This window comes from Sinocyclocheilus rhinocerous, unplaced genomic scaffold (assembly GCF_001515625.1).
Source record: "Sinocyclocheilus rhinocerous isolate Xijiao unplaced genomic scaffold, SAMN03320098_v1.1 scaffold1447, whole genome shotgun sequence".
NCBI classification, from domain to species: Eukaryota; Metazoa; Chordata; class Actinopteri; order Cypriniformes; family Cyprinidae; genus Sinocyclocheilus; species Sinocyclocheilus rhinocerous.
This window is the reverse complement of record NW_015661886.1, coordinates 301,515-322,423: the sequence shown is the minus strand read 5'-3', so window position 1 is coordinate 322,423 and position 20,909 is coordinate 301,515. Positions and strand designations below refer to the sequence as shown.

Sequence of the window (20,909 nt, the reverse complement as noted above, 5' to 3'; positions counted from 1 at the left end):
TTGTTTGGTTTTCTTAAAGACTTCTTTAGCTCAGACTTTTGAGTTAAAAAGGAAGAAAATAAATGACAAGCAGTTCATGCATATGTATACAATGCGTGAATCAGATAATGCTAGGTTTATGGTTCTTATTACAATCTGAAATCAGACTGGATTCTCTCATATATAAAACTTAAAATAATATTTGTGATGTGATCTCAATACTGACACATTCTTTCTACATACAGAACCGTTAAGGTCAGTTATAACTTTTTTTTTTAATAAATTATTAATAAACGCTGCCGTTTTGAACTTACTATTCATCAAAGAATCCTGGAAAAAACTTATATATTTTTTTTTTTACACAATAAATACAAAGCAGCACAACAGTTTTCAACATTGTTAATGTTGAAATTATTATTAATAATTAACAATCAGAATTTTTTGTTGAGCACCAAATGAGCATATTAGAATGATTTCTTAAGTGTGATGTGACACTGAAGACTGGAGTAATAATGACCACCAAAACTACAATTAATTACATTTAAAAAATAAAACAAAATGTGTTACTGTATTTTTAATTAAATAAATGCAGCCTTGGTGGGCCTAAGAGATTTCTTACAAAAACTAACAAAAAAATCTTACTGACCTCAACATTTATAACAATTACATACAATCACTAGTGAAGTACATAATTATAGTATAATTACCGTATACAAATAGAGATGCAGAACATATGTATTCTGGAGTTTGTGTTTTATTACAAGTCTGTACAATGATTGCTATATATATATATAAAACTTCATAACTTATTTTAAATGTTCTACCAAGCCAAACGTAATTCTCATAATTAAATAAAAAAATAGAAAAACAGCTATTATATTTTTCTTTCCTTAATATAAATGTACATGTGCTCGCCCAGTGGCAAAATGAGAAAGTGAACACTTTAAAACTCAACATACACAAAACAAATCAAAATAAGAATTAAAATGTAGGTGGTAAGTGACAAACGAGGGGAAAATCAAAACTGCAGATGTGCGGAAGAGGTCTCAGACCAGCAGTCTCTCGATGGCCATCTGCACCGACTGAATCTGAGGCTTGAGCTGAGAGCCTTCCTTAATGGTGACCGAGGTGGCGATGACGGGCCGGGACACCCCGCACGCGCGGCCCAAGGCCTGCTTGGAGCGCACAAACACGTACGGGACGTTCTTGTCCTCACACAGCAGAGGCAGATGAAGGATGATCTCCAGAGGTTCAGCATCGGCAGCCATCACGATGAACTCCGCAATGCCTCGGTTCAGGGTTTTAGTGGCTGGAACAAATCCACATTAGTTAATTAGTCACGTCCCGTTGCAGCCAGACTTCTGCTTTGTCTGCAAGGACAGTTTCTAGGACGTTTACCTACCTTCATTGGCCCCTTTTCTCAGTTGTTTGTAATTGGCCGCTTGTTGAACCAGGTCTAGGATGGTTTTGGCGAGAGTGGCGTCCGCCAGAGGATAAGCTTTAGGATTCACGTCTGATTCAGCCTGGAAGCGACCAGCATTTATGAAGTCAAAGACAACACAGACTATAAGCATGAATTAACACATGTGCCTCTATGCGTCCCACAAGTTCTGTTGGCTACAATTAACGTTACATGGCTCTAAACAAACCAGCGGCTAACCATGTTACATGTGTCACACGTGGGTTGATTTACCGAGTTACATTAATGAAATGCATTAAAACACCACGAGTTTTTAACCGAGACATTTTAAACCACCACGAAGTTTTAACTACGAGTGTAAAAGCATCCCATAAAAACCAACCATACAAAAGAAAACAGCAGCACGTGTTGAACGGATAGACATAGGCACAAACATTCTATCCTAATCGACATCTAACCGTTAGTTAAAAACTGTTATTATGAAATACATATTTACCATTTCTGCAAGCTGTGATTTAGATGTCTGTAGAAATAAACGCGAGTGGTCCTCTCGGCGTGTGCTTCACGGAGGACAAGCGGACCGCTGCGGAGTTTATTAAACGGATCGTGAGTCGAACAGCGAACGTTCTGCGCGTGTGTTGCTGGCGCATCGGCGTGCGTCATCAAAATGAGACCGCGAGATTAAAAGTTTTGTAGCGATAGGAAAGTATCGAGTTACAATTTTGCTTCAAAGGGTCTCTTAAAAAAAATGGAAGACTGCATTAACTCTTTTTAAAATGTATTTTACTGAATAAATAATAACAATATAGCCTTCATGAACTTTCGTTCAAATACAGATCAAACAACATACAATGTATTCAAAACTAAAACGGAAAAAAGAACAAGAAAAAAAGAGAAAAAAATACTACAGAATTGGGTATAAAAATGTCAAATAAATACTAACTCATAGCTATATTACTCTGTACTTTCTGTACACCTTGCAGTCAAAAGAACTAAATGTGTGTGTGTGTGTGTGTGTGTGTGTGTGTGCTCGGATCAAACACAGTATGATGGAGTCATGGTGCACATGTCACTGGAAAACCTGTGAATGCCCGAGAGATTTAAAGCCGTGATTTCCAGGTTTGGGGAAGTCTAAACTGATAAGTAAATAATGAATTGATAAAAAGTAAAAGTTTGGGTATTTATATAGTGAATTTAAAGAATTTCACTGGTTTTACAAATATTATTTTTGAGGGCAGTCTCTAAAATTATTTTCTAAATCTTTATCCAATAATCCCACATGACTGGAAGATTCATTGGTGGGAAATTTGTACTGCAATCCGCCTTTTTCCTACATCCCATGACGCTTTGCACAAACTATGGGTATTAACTTACACTGTAAACAATCAGCAAAAGGTTCGCTCCATGAACGCAATAATAAGCATTTTCAAAAACTGGGTACTATGAGGTGACATTATTTTTCTCACCCTTCAACCATCGATCATTAACAGGAAATTTAAAAGTGTAAAAGCATTAACAAATTGCTTTCAACATACCGTGAATAAATCCTAAAGATCCTCCTTGTATCCTCAATATAACGGACGTGTTAAATCATTATAGTCATTATAGTAATATAACAATTACATTTTAAACTTGGAAAGAGACGTGAGGATTTGAGGAGAAAAATGAAAGATTTTTAGTGCATTCCAGGGAATTATTCATGGTTTGTATATCGTAAATGAAATCGGGAGGCCACAAATGCACAGTATATGTTGTATTCTTTCATTTACTTACAGCAGAATACAAAGGAAACGTGAGACTAATCAGGAGGAAAATAATGCAGCGAGCTATTCTAGAGATTTCGTTGTTATATCACGTCACATTAATATACCAAGCTATTCTCCTGACTTCTGAAAATAGAAAGTTGGTGATAATTTACAGCCCATTCAGTCAAAATGACGGATGAGGATTATTTGTAGTGCAATCTTATGATTTTAAAGGGGTCATATGATGCGATTTCAAGTTTTCCTTTCTCTTTAGAGTGTTACAAGCTGATTGTGCATAGATAAGATCCCTGAAGTTGCAAAGACTAAAGTCTCAAAACCAAAGAGATATTCTTTATCAAAGTTAAGACTCTGCCACTGGATAAAAAAATATTGATATCTTGATATTAATCGATTCTCATTTTTACGGAACGATGTCGATTCTTAAATCCCAAGAATCTATTAGTAAAAAATATAGATATCTCGATATTAATCGAATTTCATTTTTACGGAACGATATCGATTCTTAAATCCTAAGAATCGATTATTCTAGCCTGTTTTCAGTTAATGGACAGAACGTTGAAGGGCACCTCCCAACCAATAAATCGCAATAAGCATTGTGCTTTGGTACTTTTAATATGAAGCAAAGTCTCAGATTTCAAATTCTGTCCATTGTATTGCAGTATTCAAACAATAAATGCCGTTTTGGCGCTGTTTAATGTGGAGTGACAGATCGCTGTAGTACCTCAGTTCAACAGACGTGGCAGCGCGAGGCGGACGTGAACTAATCATCTCCTCCACATTAATACCAGTTTCAGTACAAAATAAACATGACTAAACATCCGAAGGTAAGTTAAAAGAAAGAGTACAACTTTACAGTCCGTATCCTGTCTCATGTAATCGCTCAATCAGTGTTTCAGCGCGCAGAGAACATCAAGTTTTTATGACAGCCACCATTATGTTTATATTAAAAAAAAGAAGTATTAGTATTAGTAGAAGTATTATTATGTAACTGTAACTTTATTATTTTAAAAACTTTAAGTGTAATTTTAACAAATCAGTCAATTTTAACCTTCAGTATTATAGTAATGTAGTTCCAACTGACTCTCATGTATATTTTACAGCATTAGTAGAGAGATTTTTTTCCTTTTTGGTTTGGTATGTACTGTACCTGATATGTATCCAAAATAATCAATATTGAATCGAATCGAATTGGTAATCGAATCGCAAGCTTGTGAATGAGAATCGAATAGAATCGTGAAATTTGTCAAAACCCAGCCCTACTAAACCCACATTACCAGTGTTACAAAAAATGTATATATGAAATGACAACAACAATATCATCAAAGATACCAGCGTTCAATTAATAGTTATTAATAAATAAATAATAAAAAAAGAACTTGTCAAGAACATGTCTTGGGTCATATTTTTACCCCGAAATCAATAGAATGAAACAAGAATATATTTAAATGTTATTATTATTATTATTATATACTATTAAATTATATGTTGCATAAAATGATTATTTTTTGACAGTTACACTTTATTGCCATAATGAGTAAAATTATTGATATTAAATTGAATTGAAAATTTAAATAATTGATATTGTTACTGAATTAAATTCTGTTAACCATTTATACGTGTTCATATTTGTTGTATTGCCTTGAATTCATATTGATTTAAATAGAAAAGTCATAACATGTGTAACAATGTTTTTACTTTACCGAGGATCTGAAGTGTAAAATGAATCAACAATGAGAGTAATGGGAATTACAACCAAAACACAGCAGTAATATAAAATGGATGATTACTTTTTTTGCGCATTACAGTAATGAGAATTTTGTTGGCAAATATGCTTAATTGACATTAAATCCAATAAATCCTAATGGTCCAAAAATAGGCTCCATTTTCTTTGTAGCTTTAGTTTTGTTTGTGCTTGATTGATTGACTGAATTGGTGGTCCTATTGAAATGGTGTTTGTGTGCAGGTGAGCTGCGTGTGCAGAGCGGTGGAGGTCTGGTGCATGCTCTGCTGGCATGTGAAGGAGCCGCGGCGGGCTCTGCGGAGGCCAACGCCTTCAGCGTGCTGCAGAGGCTTCTGGGTGCAGGACCACACGTCAAGAGAGGATCCGACATCACCAGCAAACTCAGCCAGGGCATCGCCAAAGCCACCGCACAGCCGTTCGATGTGAGTACACGTCATCTGCGATCGCTTTCCTCAGAGTACGGACGATTAGATCTCACTACAGCTTGGATGCTTCTGTTTGATCTTCCTCACAGGCCACGGCTTTCAGTGCTACTTACTCTGACTCTGGCCTCTTCGGAGTGTATGTCATCTCACAAGCAGACTCGGCCCGCGAGGTGAGTGTTCAGAGAGCAGGGCTAGCTGTTTGGTCAAGGACTAGCTAAACTCTGATGTTGTTCTAAACCTGTGTGGCATTATTTAAGCTCTTTTCCATACAGTGACTGTGGCTTTTATTTGTGGGTGAACTGTTCCTTTAATGCTGACGGTGTGAAGTGAGTGATTGACATCTGCATTGATGTCTCTCTGTCTGCAGGTGATCAATGCAGCCATGGCACAGGTGACGGCTGTAGCTGAAGGAAGACTTACTGCAGATGACCTGACCAGAGCCAAGTGAGTATCAACACCAGCCAGTCAGCAGAGTAAAAGAAACGCCATTAGCAAAGCTTTTAACGCCCATATAAGCAGTGCTTTTTGAGCTAAGAAGAATGAATTTGCTTGAAATTTCAGGAAGCGTTTCTATAAAACTGTAGGCTACATCTACAGTTTTTTTTATTTGGAGTAATGTGCTTTAAGAAAGTAAATGGAGTCAGTTTTGATGTCATGTTAGTTGTTTCTGTCAGTGTTGCCATCAGTTGAATGAAGGACCTGGTATTGTGTGTTCAGGACCCAGCTGAAGACCGATTATCTGATGTCTTTGGAGAGTTCAGAGGGCCTGCTGGAGGAGCTGGGAGTTCAGGTTTTGAGCAGCGGCGCCTACAGCTCACCACAGTCTGTGACACAGAGCATCGACTCGGTGACCTCCGGTGACGTTGTCAAAGTAAGTCATTTATGTAAATCATGATAAATTCAAGACGAGTTCACAAGCAACAAAGACCTGAGAAACAGGAAAAGCCATGGTGAGAATATCACCATGAGCATAATTGGCATTGATTTAAAAATGCCAGTTTTTTGTTTTGTTTTGTTTTGTTTTGTTTTGTTTTGAAGAAAGCATTCAGTCTCCATCACTGAACAGTTCCTAAACCTATGAAAATCAATGTGGATCAAGCTCTGTCTGATTAATTGAAGTGTTTAGATTAAAGGGTTAGTTCACTCAAGAGAAAATTCTGTCATTAATTACTCACCCTCATGTCGTTCCAAACCCGTAAGACCTTCGTTCATCTTCTGAACACAAATTAAGGTATTTTTGATGAAATCCGAGAGCTTTCGGACCCTCCGTAGACCTATAAGGTTTATCAGTTCGTAGGTTTTTCTGTCCGATTGAGCCATCAATCCGATTATAAAAGCATTACTAGGTTGCTCATTATACCATTTCGGGGATCCCAAGTTCGAGTCCTTGCTTGTGGACCTTTCCCGATCCTGTCCCCCCTTTCTGGGGACAGTAAAATGTTTTAAAAGAAAGCTTTTATACTCAGCAAGGCTGCATTTAATAGGTTAATAATTTAAAATAACAATTTAAATAATTTTTCAAATGTATTTTATTCCTATGATGCAAAGTTGAATTTTCAGCATCATTACTCCAGTCTTCAGTGTCACATGATCCTTCAGAAATCAGTCTAATATGCTGATTTGCTGCTCAACAAACATTTAGGATTAAGTTAAAAAGATAGCATCAGCGAATATTTTTATATATATATATATATATATTTATGAGACACTTTCATCCAAAGTTACACACCTTTTATTTCATGCGTTACCTCAGACTTGAACCCATGGCCATAGTGTTGCTAGTGCCATGCTCTGCTGTTTGAGCTACAGGAACACTACATAAATACTACTAATTAATCATCACAGACATATTTATGAATACTCAGTGTTCCCAATAATATGGATTGTTAGCTTACCTGCTGGTTTCAGCAGCACCACTTGCTGATGAAACTGCTAAAACAGTAAAAATACAGTAACTGTTGGATGATGTATGACAGCAGAATTCAGTTTTTTGTTTTTTTTCACAGGCTGCAAAGAAGCTTGTTGAGAGCAAGAAGACCATGTCATGTTGTGGACATCTGGCAAACACACCATTTGTTGATGAAGTGTGAGAGAAAGTCCCAGTCTAAAGTGCACACATTGTGCAGCTGCTTATTTGAGTGTAAAAACATTCTTAAACTTGTATGAATCCCTGATTGCTGTTGACAGTTGTTTTTTGGTCAGTTCATCATGAAGTCTGGTCCTTAGTAACGGTTTACTGGGAGCAGAGGCATCAGTTTCGTCCATTTCACTGTATATCTGATGTACATTCATTAAAACAAATCTATCGGTGATGAATACTCCTTGTCTGCTTCATCATTCCTCTGAAGAGTCGTCTGTAGAATCATGGTTTTAGAACCATTGCTTTTGGTAGTTCTTCCGTTAGCCTGCAGAGAGAGACAATGAGCTGCACATTAGGTTTAAGGAAAGAGAGAAAAAAACATTCCCACCTTTTCATTTGTGGTTCTGTTTAAGGAAAGGATATGATGACTTGGAAGAAAGAAAGAAATTGTTTAGTTTTGCTTTTTTTGACTTAATTCAGTTCATTTTTATTTATTTTGGTGTATTATAAGCATGGATTTATCTCTTTTCTTGAGTGGAATTAACACCTGCATTAATACATTTTTGGTCCTTATATGTTTTAATTAAACTAAAACATATTTGGCATAAATAGTGCTAAAAAGAGGTCTCAACTGTTTGATAAATATATATAAAAATATTAATATACAAGCATAGTTTAGTTTTACAAGATCAGTCATAACATACTTTGCTCATAGCTAAACAAAATATTAAGTATTTATCATAAGGTTATTAAATTATAGCCTATAGTACTATTGTATGATTTAAACACCAACGCTGCTGTTACCCGGAGTCTCGCGAGAGCGACTGAGCGAGATCTCGCAGGCCTGTTGTGTTGTGTCTGAAGAGAGAGAGACGCTGTGTGGGGGTTTTCGCTTGATGTCATTGCGTTTACGCCACCGTTTCTCATGCTTCTGCGGCGTCTTCCAGTCCTCTCTTTCCCCACATACACCCGTTTAACGACCGTTCACGGTACACCGGCGGGATTTTGACGGGTTTTTGAGGACGATGCGGCGGCGCTCGAGCAGATGCGCGTGCAGCTGAGGAGAAAGATGGACCGTAACACCGTCGATGAAAACGGCCCTCTACGGCTCTGAGTCGCTGTCTTAACGCATTCGCGGTCCAGTTCCCGCAGTCGAGAGCTTCTTCGCAATGGATATGTGCACGGCGAGCGGCATCAGGCCCTCCGGATGGCAAACAAGCCGCGAGGATCTGTAGCCTGCTAAGTTAGCTAGTAACAGAAGAGCCCCGCAGTCAGTCACTATATGAGGATGATGAGGATGAGCATCAGCCTTGAGCTCTTGTTAGGAGGAAGATCAGGCACACAACCTGATCTTTAAGGAGTTTGTGTTGTTCTCCAAGGCTGCTGGACTCCTAGCCATATCATATCGCGCCATATCATGCAGTCAGACTCGAGCAGGGACGTTTACTGACCGCTTGCTGATAGCTCTACAGAGATTAGCTCAGTTCTTCACTCCTAAATCGGAGTCCAGGGCACCAGAGATGGATAAACTCACCATTATTTCAGGATGTCTCTTTCTGGCCGCGGATATATTTGCCATAGCGAGCATTGCCAATCCAGACTGGATCAACACTGGCGAGTCAGCAGGTGAGATATGAGATCAATAACTTTGTATTATAATGTCTTCAGATCGGGGAACAGCAAAGCTGCGAGCTCAGCTGTGTGTGCATCTCTAAACAGGCATTTCTTGTTCATAGACCCGCTTGTTTCTCGTCTGTTTTCAAGATTTTGACAATAATATATATTTATATATTCTACTGAGGTTAGATTAGATTTTAAAGCAGCTCTTTATAATAACTTGCATTAATTTGTCATTTAGAAACATGATTATATATTGCTGAACATAACATTAGTTCACGTGCATTCAGATATCACATGAACCTTTTGATTCTCAGATGTTTTATAATTTATAATAATATAATATATAATATGTAATACATGAACCATAGTGCTGAAAAGCATTCTTATATAACATTTGTTATTTAATGAAAACAATATTTAGTGTCACTCACAGGATTTAAAGTTGTTGCAATATAGCATCTACAGAAATGTCATTTTTTTTAGCTCACAAATAGTTAATGTAATGAAATATGAAACACTTTAATCTAATTTAAATATAAAATGTGACGTTATTTGTATTTTGTCATAATTTAAGCTCAACTCTTAAACTTTGTTAGTCATTTATAATTAATTTTGTGAGTAAATTCACTGTAAGATCATATTAAAAATCATTATCCAGGGATCAGGAGTGACTGAAAAGGTCATTTTGACACATCAAGCAAGCACTGCAGTCAAAATTGCATCATGATTCTTTAGTAATGTTTAACCATATAACTCTGTCATCTGAGCACTAACGTCACTATGTCCAGCTTCAAACCTTTAAACGAATGAAGCTCATTCGATAAAAATTATTTTTAGCAGTTCCTTGCATGTCTAGTTGTTCAACTGCTCTGTTTTGGTTATGTAGCAGTTTTATGTGCCTCTCGCAGCCGTGAGGACACCTACACCGTTATTAAACATTTAAACCCATGACTGTCTTCAGATGTCCATGTGCAGGCGGCCTGTTGATAAACAGCTGCTCTTTGTTCAGCAAGCATGACTGCTTAGTAAGTGGGTCAGCAGGGGTTCAAGCACAATCCACTCAATTCAGCAAGAATCGCTGGCCTTTGGGGTGTTTTCTTACATGTCAAATGCTCCAGCGGTGAATCAGGTGCTAAAACAAGCAGCCATATGAACATATTCCTTTGTGTCTTTCCTCAGCCATCCAGCGCAAGGAGTTTTAGCACATGCTTCCTATCGAATTCATTTAGGCCACTTGTCTGAGGCTTTCTTATTGTCTGGATTAGACATTGTTGTTCCATGGTATGTGTGTGTGTATATGCATGTGTATATGTATGTGTGTGTATATACACACACACACACACACACACACATAAAGTAAATGAATCAGACATTAAGATCCATTGCATTATTTGATATTTTTTAAATGACAATTTAGCACATTGCAAACACACACACACACACACACACACACTAAATTCTCATTACTCTAATGTATCCAGGTGTCTGTTTTACATTTGAGTTTCATTTTGTTTTGTAGTTCTCATTCGCAGTGGTAATTCTCATTATAGATTTCAAAATAAGAGTTACACAACACACACTGTCATCTTGTAGTCCTTGTTTGTGCTGTTATAAAATGAGTTACGAAAGTAGATGATGGATCACACACACAAAGATCTTTCAGACTCTTTAGTAAAGTCCATTGAGAAACACATGTTTTGACGCACACACAGACTTAATATTATATGCAATATGTACGTTACTGTATGCTGAGTCTAAATGATTTTTTGCATTATATAAATAGCAGTTATTTGGAGGGTTATATAGCCTACTTAATGCTTATTATTATTATTATTGGGTGCATTTTGTAATGTTTTGTATGATTCACTTTGAAACATAATGCACTTGTCAAAGAATGACTTGATGAAAACAATACTGTAAAGCCCTCATAGATGCATTGTTTGTCTGTTTGTTTGTTTGTGTGTCAGATTGTTCTTTTAGCCTGCCAAATGAAGAATTTAGAGTTCATTGTTTAGTACGTGGCTGCATGCAATTCAGTAAAGTAAATGGGCTCCTTTGTGAGCCATTGTCAGATTGTTTCCTTCCTGTGAATGGTAAAATCATTAAAGTGTTTGTAGAGTCCCTGCCCTCACTTTGATGTGGTCTATGACCAGAATGAGGCAGAATAATTGGCTGATGAGAGATTGTTTAGGCTCTTTCAGAGAAATCGTGTGTTTGATCTAGGCCTACTTCTGGACATTTTGACTAAATGGTTGCATTGAAGGCTTTTTTTCCAGTCATTATTTGTTTCTTTTTGCCTGTATTGATGGGTACACAAAGACATTTTCACACAGTTCAAGAAAGTTTGTTGTCTTTTTTGTTTGCTATTATTATGCTTATAGTTTTTGGATCAAATAAAACCCTAACTTTAATTATTCAACTTTGGCACTTAATTTGTCCCACACCAGTTGTGCTACAGATATAGTTCGCTTAATACAGTTAAAATTTTCTGGAAATTTACCCTCAGGCCATCCAAGATGTAGATGAGTTTGTTTCTTCATGGAAACAGATTTGGTAAAGTTCAGCATTCCATCACTTGCTTACCGATGGATCCTCTGCAGTGAATGGGTGCCGTCAGAATGAGAGTCCAAACAGCTGCTAAAAACATCACAATAATCCGCAAGTAATCCACATGACTCCAGTCCATCAGTTAACATCTTGTGAAGTGAAAAAGTTATGTGTTTGTAAGAGACAAATCCACCAATAACACGTTTTTATCTTAAAACTGTTGCTTCTGGCTAAAATATGAGTCTCCTATCCATAATATTGCTTAAGGTTTTCTCATGTGAATCAGGAGAGATGTATATGCACAAGCTGCTATGCGAAAACAGTCCAAAACAGCTCTGAACAAATATGTTGGTGGATTTTGATGTGAGAAGACAACAAGATTGACTTCTTCACTGGATGAAGCATTATTATGGACTTGTATTTTAGCCAGAAGCAACCGTTTTAAGTTAAAAACATTGTAATGGTGGATAGGCTTGCCGCGATAGATGGTGCTGACGGTGATACCGGTGTTAAGCCACAACACCGGTTACGTCATTTGCCCACTGCGTCACCGACCCCCACCGTCGTTTTGATTTTTTTCAGTTTTGATTTACCGAAGGAAAGCGAGGAAAAGAGGGAACGCCCCCGCGGTGATTCCGGTATTACCGGTGTTGTCACACGTCGATTAACCGGTGGGAAAATTTCCTCACCGTCACAACCCTAATGGTGGATTTGTTTCTTACAAACATGCAGCTTTTCACTTTACAAAAGACGTTAATTGATGGACTGGAGTGGTGTGGATTATTGTGATGTTTTTATCAGTTGTTTGGACTCTCATTCTGATGGCACCCATTCACCGCAGAGGATCCATTGGTGAGCAAGTGATGGAATGCTACGTTTCTCCCGATCTGTTCTGATGAAGAAATCTTCTACTCATTGGATGGCGTGAAAATGAGTACATTTTCTTAAGATTTTCATGTTTGTAAACTATTCCTTTAATGATCCATCAAATGTTGTTGCTCAAAAGAATGAACTTGCAGCAAATTTCATCTGGTGGACAATATAAAGGATGGTAAAAATCCCTTACTTGCTTTGAAGGAGGGACACAATCATATATAGAGAGACTAAAATATCAGACATTTATCAAGAATGCTTATTTGTCATGGCCTAGAAAGCAACCGCATAGCAGCTTGTTAAAACTCTCAGAACACCATAGTAACAGCATAGCAACACCTTGACATTGTGAAAGCAAGATTTCCACAGACAAGCACCACTTGCATATTAGTAAGACATTTAAAATCTTCATTTTTTTTAAAGAAACATTTTTAGCATCTGGAGCCTTTTTAATGAGTCAGCCAACCTGCAGAGACTTAGTAAATGCTTGCCTTTTAAATTCCCCTGGATTTCGCATTTACAGCATCAGCAGGGGGAAGAACAGCAGTAGAGTAATTTAGATGTCCAAAATGATATGGCACGTATACCTATAAGTAGGGCTGGACAATAATTCAATATCAATATGTATGATCAAAAGTGATGATAAAGGCATTTATAATGTTACAAAAGATTTCTATTTCAGATAAATAGTGTTCATATCGATATCGGAATTATATCGTATCGACCGAAATTAAGAAATATATCGTGATATCAATTTTGGCCATATCGTCCAGCCCTACCTATAAGTCTTTGCTCGTATATGCATGAGATTATCAGCATTGGCTAGTAATTAACCCTGACGTTTACTAAATGAAATGCTAGACAAAAAATGTAGTAACATTTTATTCTTTCATGTCACTTAAAAGTATGGTCTAAAATGCCTTCTCACCTTGTCAGGCCTGTCAGTAAGGGCAATTAAACCTAATTTCCCCGCCGACTCATTATGTTGTTTGACAGGAATATGGCCATCCAGACAGACGCCCAGTATGTCCCCTCAAACCCTAGCTGAAAAAAAGGAAATCTTTTTGATTGCCATTTACTGCTCCAATTCACATCTGCGGTGCCAGTGAGACAGCTGTAAGGATGGGATGTTTGCATTTGTTCACTTTTTCAAAGAAAGCTACAGTTCACAGGCAGGAGTCACGGCAAAGACGGGAAATTATGCAGCGGAGACCTTCAAACTCAACCCGTGACTGAGAACCCAAGAGCTTGCAGGGACAAAACACGAGTTGGTGGTCTTGACATTTACAAAATGAAAAAAGCCCTCCGAGCCTTTTATTCCCAGAGAAACACTCTGAGTGAGAGGAATGATTAATTCGGCTCACTGTCTCCGTGTGACAGCATACAGTACTCATTTCACTCTCCAGGCAGGGAGCTGATTGTTTGGAGCTTGTTTTAGAGGTGTCGATGGCATTTTTAACAGTGCTGTTTCTGTTTGCAGAAAAATAAGCGCCCGACTAGAAATGCCACTTCCTCCCACTGTTTCTGAAGCACTTGCTCATGCAGAATTCTGACTCAAGAACAAAATATGAAAGTGTATTTTAAACTGAAGGATGTTTTCAGAACTGATTTTGAGTGGGAAATCTGCAGATTCCTTCTGAACTTTTTTCCCTCTAAACTTTTTTTTTTTTTGCTTGTTGATGTTGGCACAGTCCTTGAAGTGGCAGATGCCTTTTTTGCCTAATGTAAAAGTGTTGATACCTTTTAGTATTAACAAGTTGTCAAAGGCAAATTTAAAGCATGATGTGATGCTTTATTTTAAATTATACTATTAAGTAAAAATTCCATATAGGTTTTTGACATGCATTTTCACAAAAGCTTGACATGAACCTGTTCCTCCTGCTATTTATGCAAAGGTGTCACATAAAGTGCAACTGAAAGGAGGACCAAAGTACTTAATTTAAAGTAGGGATGCACCGATATGAAAATTTTGGCCGATACCGATAATTCTTTATTTTTGAAAGCCGATAACCGATATGTTGGCCGATAAATCTATATCCAAATTTTTATATACTTTTTGAGAGCCTGATTACAAAAAAGGTCTCATCATTAAAAGCCACATCCCAAACACTTCAACATAAGCAGCCTAGTTTGAACGGTGTACGTTTTAAAAATTATTTTACTCTCCCATTACCAAATTTAGTCATAAAAAAGACAATTGTCTTACAAATAAATAAAATAATGCAAACAAGTCACGGGACATCATTACACGTGTAAAGAATCAAAATTAATGCGCCATAGATCAATAAAACGGAATAGCCTCTGCACGGACAATAATTAAATGATTTTAATTACTAAACCATATTGTTGATGAAAATAATAAGAGAAAAATACAAGTGGTTGTTATTATGAATAATGTATCAATGATTTTGAAAAAGTAACAAATTAATACCACCGTTTTAAATAGCAGCCGTTTGATCTGCGTGTGCTGAAGCTGAAGAGCTGAATGAACACGGTAAACTGAAGCGTTTTGCTGGCAGCTTATTTAACTCAAGGAAATGCATCCTGAGATTAATATTAATACAACATAAACATAATATTACAACTTATACTGTATATGTACAAAATGACGCAGTTATTGCGTGCTATAGTCAGAATGTGTGATCCTGTTGTGGATGCGCTCTTCCCATAACAACGCGCTGAAACACGGCAACTAAACCCAAAGAATTCACAACGTTTTATTATAATAATGTTCTCATTAGAATGTTATATACACGACATTCCCAATCATAGTTATTAATGTTATATACACGACATTCCCAATCATAGTTATTAATGTTATATACACGACATTCCCAATCATAGTTATTAATGTTGTGCACTGCTGTTTGAGCTGCGTGCGCTGAGCTAAAGATGATCACCGGTAAACTGAAGCGCTCTTTTAACTTAACCAAACGCATTCTATATGAGATAAATCAGATATACATCAAATAAACACAATATTACAACGTACAATTGCACAAAAGGCTGCAAACGAACAGCGCGCATCTGAAGTGTCTCTGAAGGAAATAATGCATTATTTATCGGCTTTACGATATCGGCCAAATTTTCTTATCGGGCCGATACCGATAACAGAAAAAATTAGCATTTATCGGCCGATACCGATATGGTGGCCGATATATCGTGCATCCCTAATTTAAAGGTAGGGTAGACGATTTTGGAAAGGCTAGCAATAGCAAGCTAGCATTGAAAGCATAAGATCCCACCCTCTCTGCAAATCACTCTCCAAAGCCACGCCTCCTCCGAAATACACAGTGCACAGAGCAGAGTCTAACAGCAAAACGATGAGAGACGATGTTGGTATAGGACTGAATGCAACGCTGTCAGATTATGTCTCATTCACTGCTGAGAAAACATCACAGTACAAAGCGCATTATGCATAATGCAAATGCATACGTTGACAGGCAGGTAGGACAGCCTATCGTAGCCCTCGGACCGAGGGATATTATTGGACGAACAGTTTATGGTCCTATGCCTTCCAGAGATGATATAAATACATTTAGACCACTTAACTTAGTGGTTGCTATCTGGATGTGAAGAGACTTTCAACCAGCATAACAAAAAATGTTTTTGAACCAAATCACCTACCCTGCATTTACTGATTAAAATAATAAATTAGATGAAAACCTGTATTTAGACTTTAGAAAAGTGCATTTACCCAGGAATAATAATTCAGTGCATTGGATATCATGATAACAGCACAGTTTAAGGATGCATTTCTGTGCAGTATGGACAAATACATGTTTGACATGCATTTTTTTTTTTACTGAAGCATCATCTGTGTTAAGATGAAAACACATCTCGAGCCTCCTGTGTTGCCCATCTTCACTCAACAGGAACTCTACATGCATGCATTGCAGTGATGTGTTCTACTGAATTGACCATGTAAATTCTGTTAAAAACCGTTCTGTCATCTAAGCCCAAACCTCTCTCTCACTTTCTCATATTCTTATTGTCAAAGCCCTGCTCTTATTGGAAGCTGAGAACATAATCAAATTAGACCAAATATTTAATAAACAAGCATGCGAAAGGGGCAGACCATTAGTAGATTTTGGTGAATGCCTGGCATTCCGGTTCTGCGAAAACCCGTGGAGCTTTCTTAAGGCTCGGATTCCATGTGGGCCTGTTTTTTTTTTTGGTCCCATTCATTGTAATTCATTGAGCTACGTACTGAGGAGCTCTTAGGAAGAGGTTTTTATGAAAAGGACTGACGTGCTCTCAGCAATGCTTATCCGAATACATGAAAGGAATAATAAGCGACTGAAAGAGACAGACCTCTTGAAAAGTGATGAGGCCGGTCTGTTTATGCCACTGATTCATGGCTGCTTGAGAAAATAAAGCCCATCTCGCTGACTCGGTTCAACCTGCAGCAAACATTTCTAGGGCCTTGCTGCTCCAAGATTGACCGTATTTATTTCCTTATTTAATGTCCCGGCTTTTATTTATTTTAAATGTAATTTAAAGCTACTGAGATGTATATCTAAATTATGAAATAACACAGACACAAACTACTTAATTCTAAAAAATATTTGAAAAAAATTTTGCATTACCTTTGAACAATATTCACTAATACTAACCAATATTGTCCTCTGTATTCTTAATCAGCGTTTTATGATCTAATCTAGTCCAGAAGGACTGTGTCCAGACAATACAAAGTACTGCAGCAAAGTGACAGACAACATCAATATTCACTAGGGATGCACCGAAATGAAAATTCTTGGCCGAAACCGAACAAAATTAAACACTGGGCCGAAGGCCAAATACCGAACACGGTATTTTTCCATGTATTTTGCCAATTTTTTTTATCACCATTGCATAAATTAAAAAGCCAAAATGTGCTTTTTACTGTTTTGTCTTGCTTTTCAAAGAAAAAAAATCAATTACAAAACAACTATTTAGCACTGAACATTTTTTACATTCTAGCAGACAAAACAACAATTAATAAATATTTAACACTGAACATTTTTTACATTCTAGCAGACACTATACCAACAAAGCACAATTGAACTTAAAATTAATAAGTTAGTAAAATAATAATTTTTGGCCATCAGACCCCCTTCTTGAATCAGGCATGAATTTATTTTTTTATTTTTTACTGTACAATTAAAAGCAGCCTTGCTGAAGAAGAGACTTCTTTTAAAACATTAGAAAATATTACAGATCCTAATTTGATCACTATGTGTGAATGTTATAATAAATGTATTAAAACAGAGCTGTTGTAATGATTATTATCATTATTATTGTCTTTTTATTTTATTTTACAGAACAACAGTCAAATTACAATACTAACATTTATGAATGTTGATAATAGTTCTTGCTTTTTCTCAACTTTTATTTTGGCGGAAACACGCTTTCGATTATTCGGCCGAACACCGAAAGTTTTATTTTTTATTTTTATTTTTTTTTACTATTTTCGGCCAAATAATTTCGGTTGCCGAACATTCGGTGCATCCCTAATATTCACCTTAAAGAGCATTTCCACAAAAAAACAGCTGCAGAGAACTTTACAAAGCCAGCATCTATAAAAGAGCTACAATTGCTCAAAGTTTAATCACAGACACCAATGTTAAAATGCAAAAAAAAATACAGTGTCAAAATCATAGAACCTGGACAGTTGGAGCACCAAAATGAGTTTCAACATCTGCCCTGGTCAGACAAGTCACTTGACTTGAATATTGAATACAAACCAATGTGGGCAGTTTTGAAGAGGAGCGTGAGAAGCAGATTCCCTCCACCAACATCTCTACAGCAATTGGCAGATGTTCTGACATTCAACTGAATGAGTGCGGGGATTTTTATATCACTGTATTTCTGAAGGAAGACTATCTTTAGAAACTTTTCGATGTCATTTTCATTTCATCTTGCATGTTATATGTCTGATAAAGCAGCTTTTGTGAGCTCAGCGCTGCTTTGTGTACAGCCGTTACCGGGGAAACGTTTCTCTCATACAGTCTATGGTTTCTCCCGCTTTAAAGCACATCCTGCTGGCAGAGAATGAATTTGCATTTTCAGTAAGTCAGTCTGATTTACGCAGCAAACATTTAGCTTTTCCTATATCCACAGGCGCTGCGGATAATCCGCGGGTCGGGTAATAAAAAATCCATTCTGATTATTTGCGGGTGGATAAAATAAATCATAAATGATGCAAATATAAACTACATTTTTTTTTTAATAATTTTTTTTTCATGAGGCAGACGATTTCGTGTGTGTGTGTGTGTGTGTGTGTTTGTTCGCCTGATCGGGAAGTTGCAGTGACAGAAACGGTGACATTCCAGATAAAGTTTGAAAGGAGTAAAGCCTGTGTTAATGGTATTTAGTAGACTAATATGGCCAAAGAAGATATTTTGTTTTATAAATAAATGTTAATTTAAAAGCAGCCCACGATCAGCGTGTTATGTTACCGTTATCCCTTACGGCTCCGACAAGGTTTTGTTCCATCCTTCACTCTGTGCCAACTCACAAAAGACTATTTTTAGCCAAGCAGCGTGGAGAGCCGCTTCAGAAACGTGCTGCAGCTGGCTGGTATAAACACAAGCATTAGTTCCCATGGAGCCGTAACGTGCCGCAGACGTGTGCAATGAGGCACAGATCAGCTCTAACGTCACTGAATCTGCTGTTAAAAATGAGAGCACATGGAGCAGCATTTACTACACAGAGCCGTTGTTCACTGACAAGCTGCGCTAAACCATGTACATGATTGTGGTTTAGCGCAGCTTGTCAGTGAACAACGGCTCTGTGTAGTAAATGCTGCTCCATGTGAAAGCACGCACGTGATGGAGATTTACCGCTGATTACAGAACCGGCTTTACTAACAAGATGTGCATTAAATATCACATGCGATTTATCGTGCAGCCCTACATCATATAATCATGCAAAACATTCACGACAAATAGCGAATTTTTCATTGTTTATCGAATCGTCATAGCATTTCCACACCAGCGATGACATGACTGTGGCGCCAAATCATTTATGTCCCCACGCATCATGTACGTCGTCACACGTTGACGTCATCAAATTGCGATCAGTTCGTGAGATCGGCCAAGTGTGGTGAGTACCGATCGAGTCATAAAATGTGATTATCGGCCGATACCGATTATCGGCCGATACCGATCTCCGGCCGATCGATCGGAGCATCCCTACTGTTCAGATGTCATACAAATCTGTTGTAAGAAGGTTGGAAGCTCTATTAAAGGCAAGTGGTGGTCAGACGCCTTTATAAAGAAATATTGCCAGTGTTTCCCACGTGTTGGCATTATTTCGTCCAACAGGCATCAAGACAGTTTGTCCATATTGTCTTTTTTGGTAGTGTGTAGTTTGCCATCAACTGTTAAGCCCATTCATCTTTTTTCAAGTTTGGTTTTGGTAAAATCTTGTAATGCTTCCAGCAGTGAATACATTTTCCTTGTGTTTACTGTGGGTTCACCATCTGTATGCGTCTGAGAGAATTCAGCGCATTAAAAAAGAACAAGCCTGTAGCGCCGCATACGGCCTCCGCTTTCCACCCACTAGGGTTCAGAGGCTGTTTGACTCATCTCCATAGCGCTCCATATCTCCAGAGCTGCTCAGCCTGCACTAATGAGAGTACAGCAATGCTCAGGAAGCAGATGCATTTGCTTAATTTCCTGTTGTTTTAACGCACAGGCTGTGAACAGGAGAGTGGTCCAGAGTGTCTGAATGTGTCAAGCCGCTGTTGAAATGGAGTCTCCCAAAGGTTACAAATGTTTACCGCTTTATTTCTCAGTGAAATGCAAACAGTGCCCACTTATTGTGAGAGAAACCCCTCACTCATAGCTTATTCACCAGTGGCATGTTGTTGAGTATTTTTCAGTTAAAGGTAGGGTAGACGATTTTGGAAAGGCTAGCAAGAGCAAGCTATAGCATTAAAAGCATAAGATTCCACCCTCCCTGCAAATCACTCTCCAAATCCAAAAAATTTAGGAGCACGGTCAAAAATTTAGGAGCACCTTCTAATCAATAATTTAAAAAATTCTGATAAAAAAATTTACCTTCCCATTACGAGGTGATATTTGACTCCTTAAAGTGATTTACAGGGAATTTTGTTTTTACCTTTGTAATGGCATTTATCTAACTTTATTAAAAGCATGTCATCTTTTATGTCAAATTCAAAAAAATATATTTATAAGCTTTTTAACATTTCTAATTAAAACAACAGAATAAAAACAAGTAGAATAAGAATAAGTTGCCAATCAAATGAAATCAGTATTTAAGAAATAAATTTGTACTAGAGAGATGGCACAGAACAACACAAAAGTGGCTTGTATGTGTATTTTCAGAAGTTTAATGAGGCTCAGAGGTCGCATGAGTGCAATTACATTCATAAATTCATGTTGAGGTTAATGTTTTAAATATAAAATTTTGAATATAAAAATATTAAATGATTTAAATAACAGAAAAGTTA

General features: G+C 37.3%; 3 protein-coding genes across 3 annotated transcripts in view; 2 read left to right on the top strand and 1 right to left on the bottom strand.

Moving 5' to 3' along the window:
* Positions 1–852: 852 nt before the first annotated feature.
* Positions 853–2,089, bottom strand: snu13a (SNU13 homolog, small nuclear ribonucleoprotein a (U4/U6.U5)). Its single transcript, XM_016536512.1, has 3 exons — positions 1,896–2,089; positions 1,382–1,502; positions 853–1,288 (listed from the first exon to the last, which is right to left on the bottom strand). The coding sequence occupies exons 1-3, from the start codon at positions 1,896–1,898 to the stop codon at positions 1,026–1,028; spliced, it is 387 nt and encodes a 128-aa protein (XP_016391998.1). The 5' UTR covers positions 1,899–2,089; the 3' UTR covers positions 853–1,025.
* A 2,606-nt stretch (positions 2,090–4,695) lies between these two features.
* Positions 4,696–7,713, top strand: LOC107726805 (cytochrome b-c1 complex subunit 2, mitochondrial-like). The gene is made up of 6 exons (XM_016536502.1): positions 4,696–4,699; positions 5,129–5,328; positions 5,421–5,501; positions 5,699–5,775; positions 6,049–6,202; positions 7,338–7,713. The coding sequence occupies exons 1-6, from the start codon at positions 4,696–4,698 to the stop codon at positions 7,419–7,421; spliced, it is 600 nt and encodes a 199-aa protein (XP_016391988.1). The 3' UTR covers positions 7,422–7,713.
* A 530-nt stretch (positions 7,714–8,243) lies between these two features.
* Positions 8,244–20,909, top strand: part of mosmoa (modulator of smoothened a) — a 40,902-nt gene continuing 28,236 nt past the window's right edge. Inside the window, exon 1 of the mRNA XM_016536511.1 lies at positions 8,244–9,037. Within this exon, the coding sequence (XP_016391997.1) occupies positions 8,932–9,037 (106 nt within the window). The 5' untranslated portion in view covers positions 8,244–8,931. The remainder of the gene's footprint in view (positions 9,038–20,909) is intronic.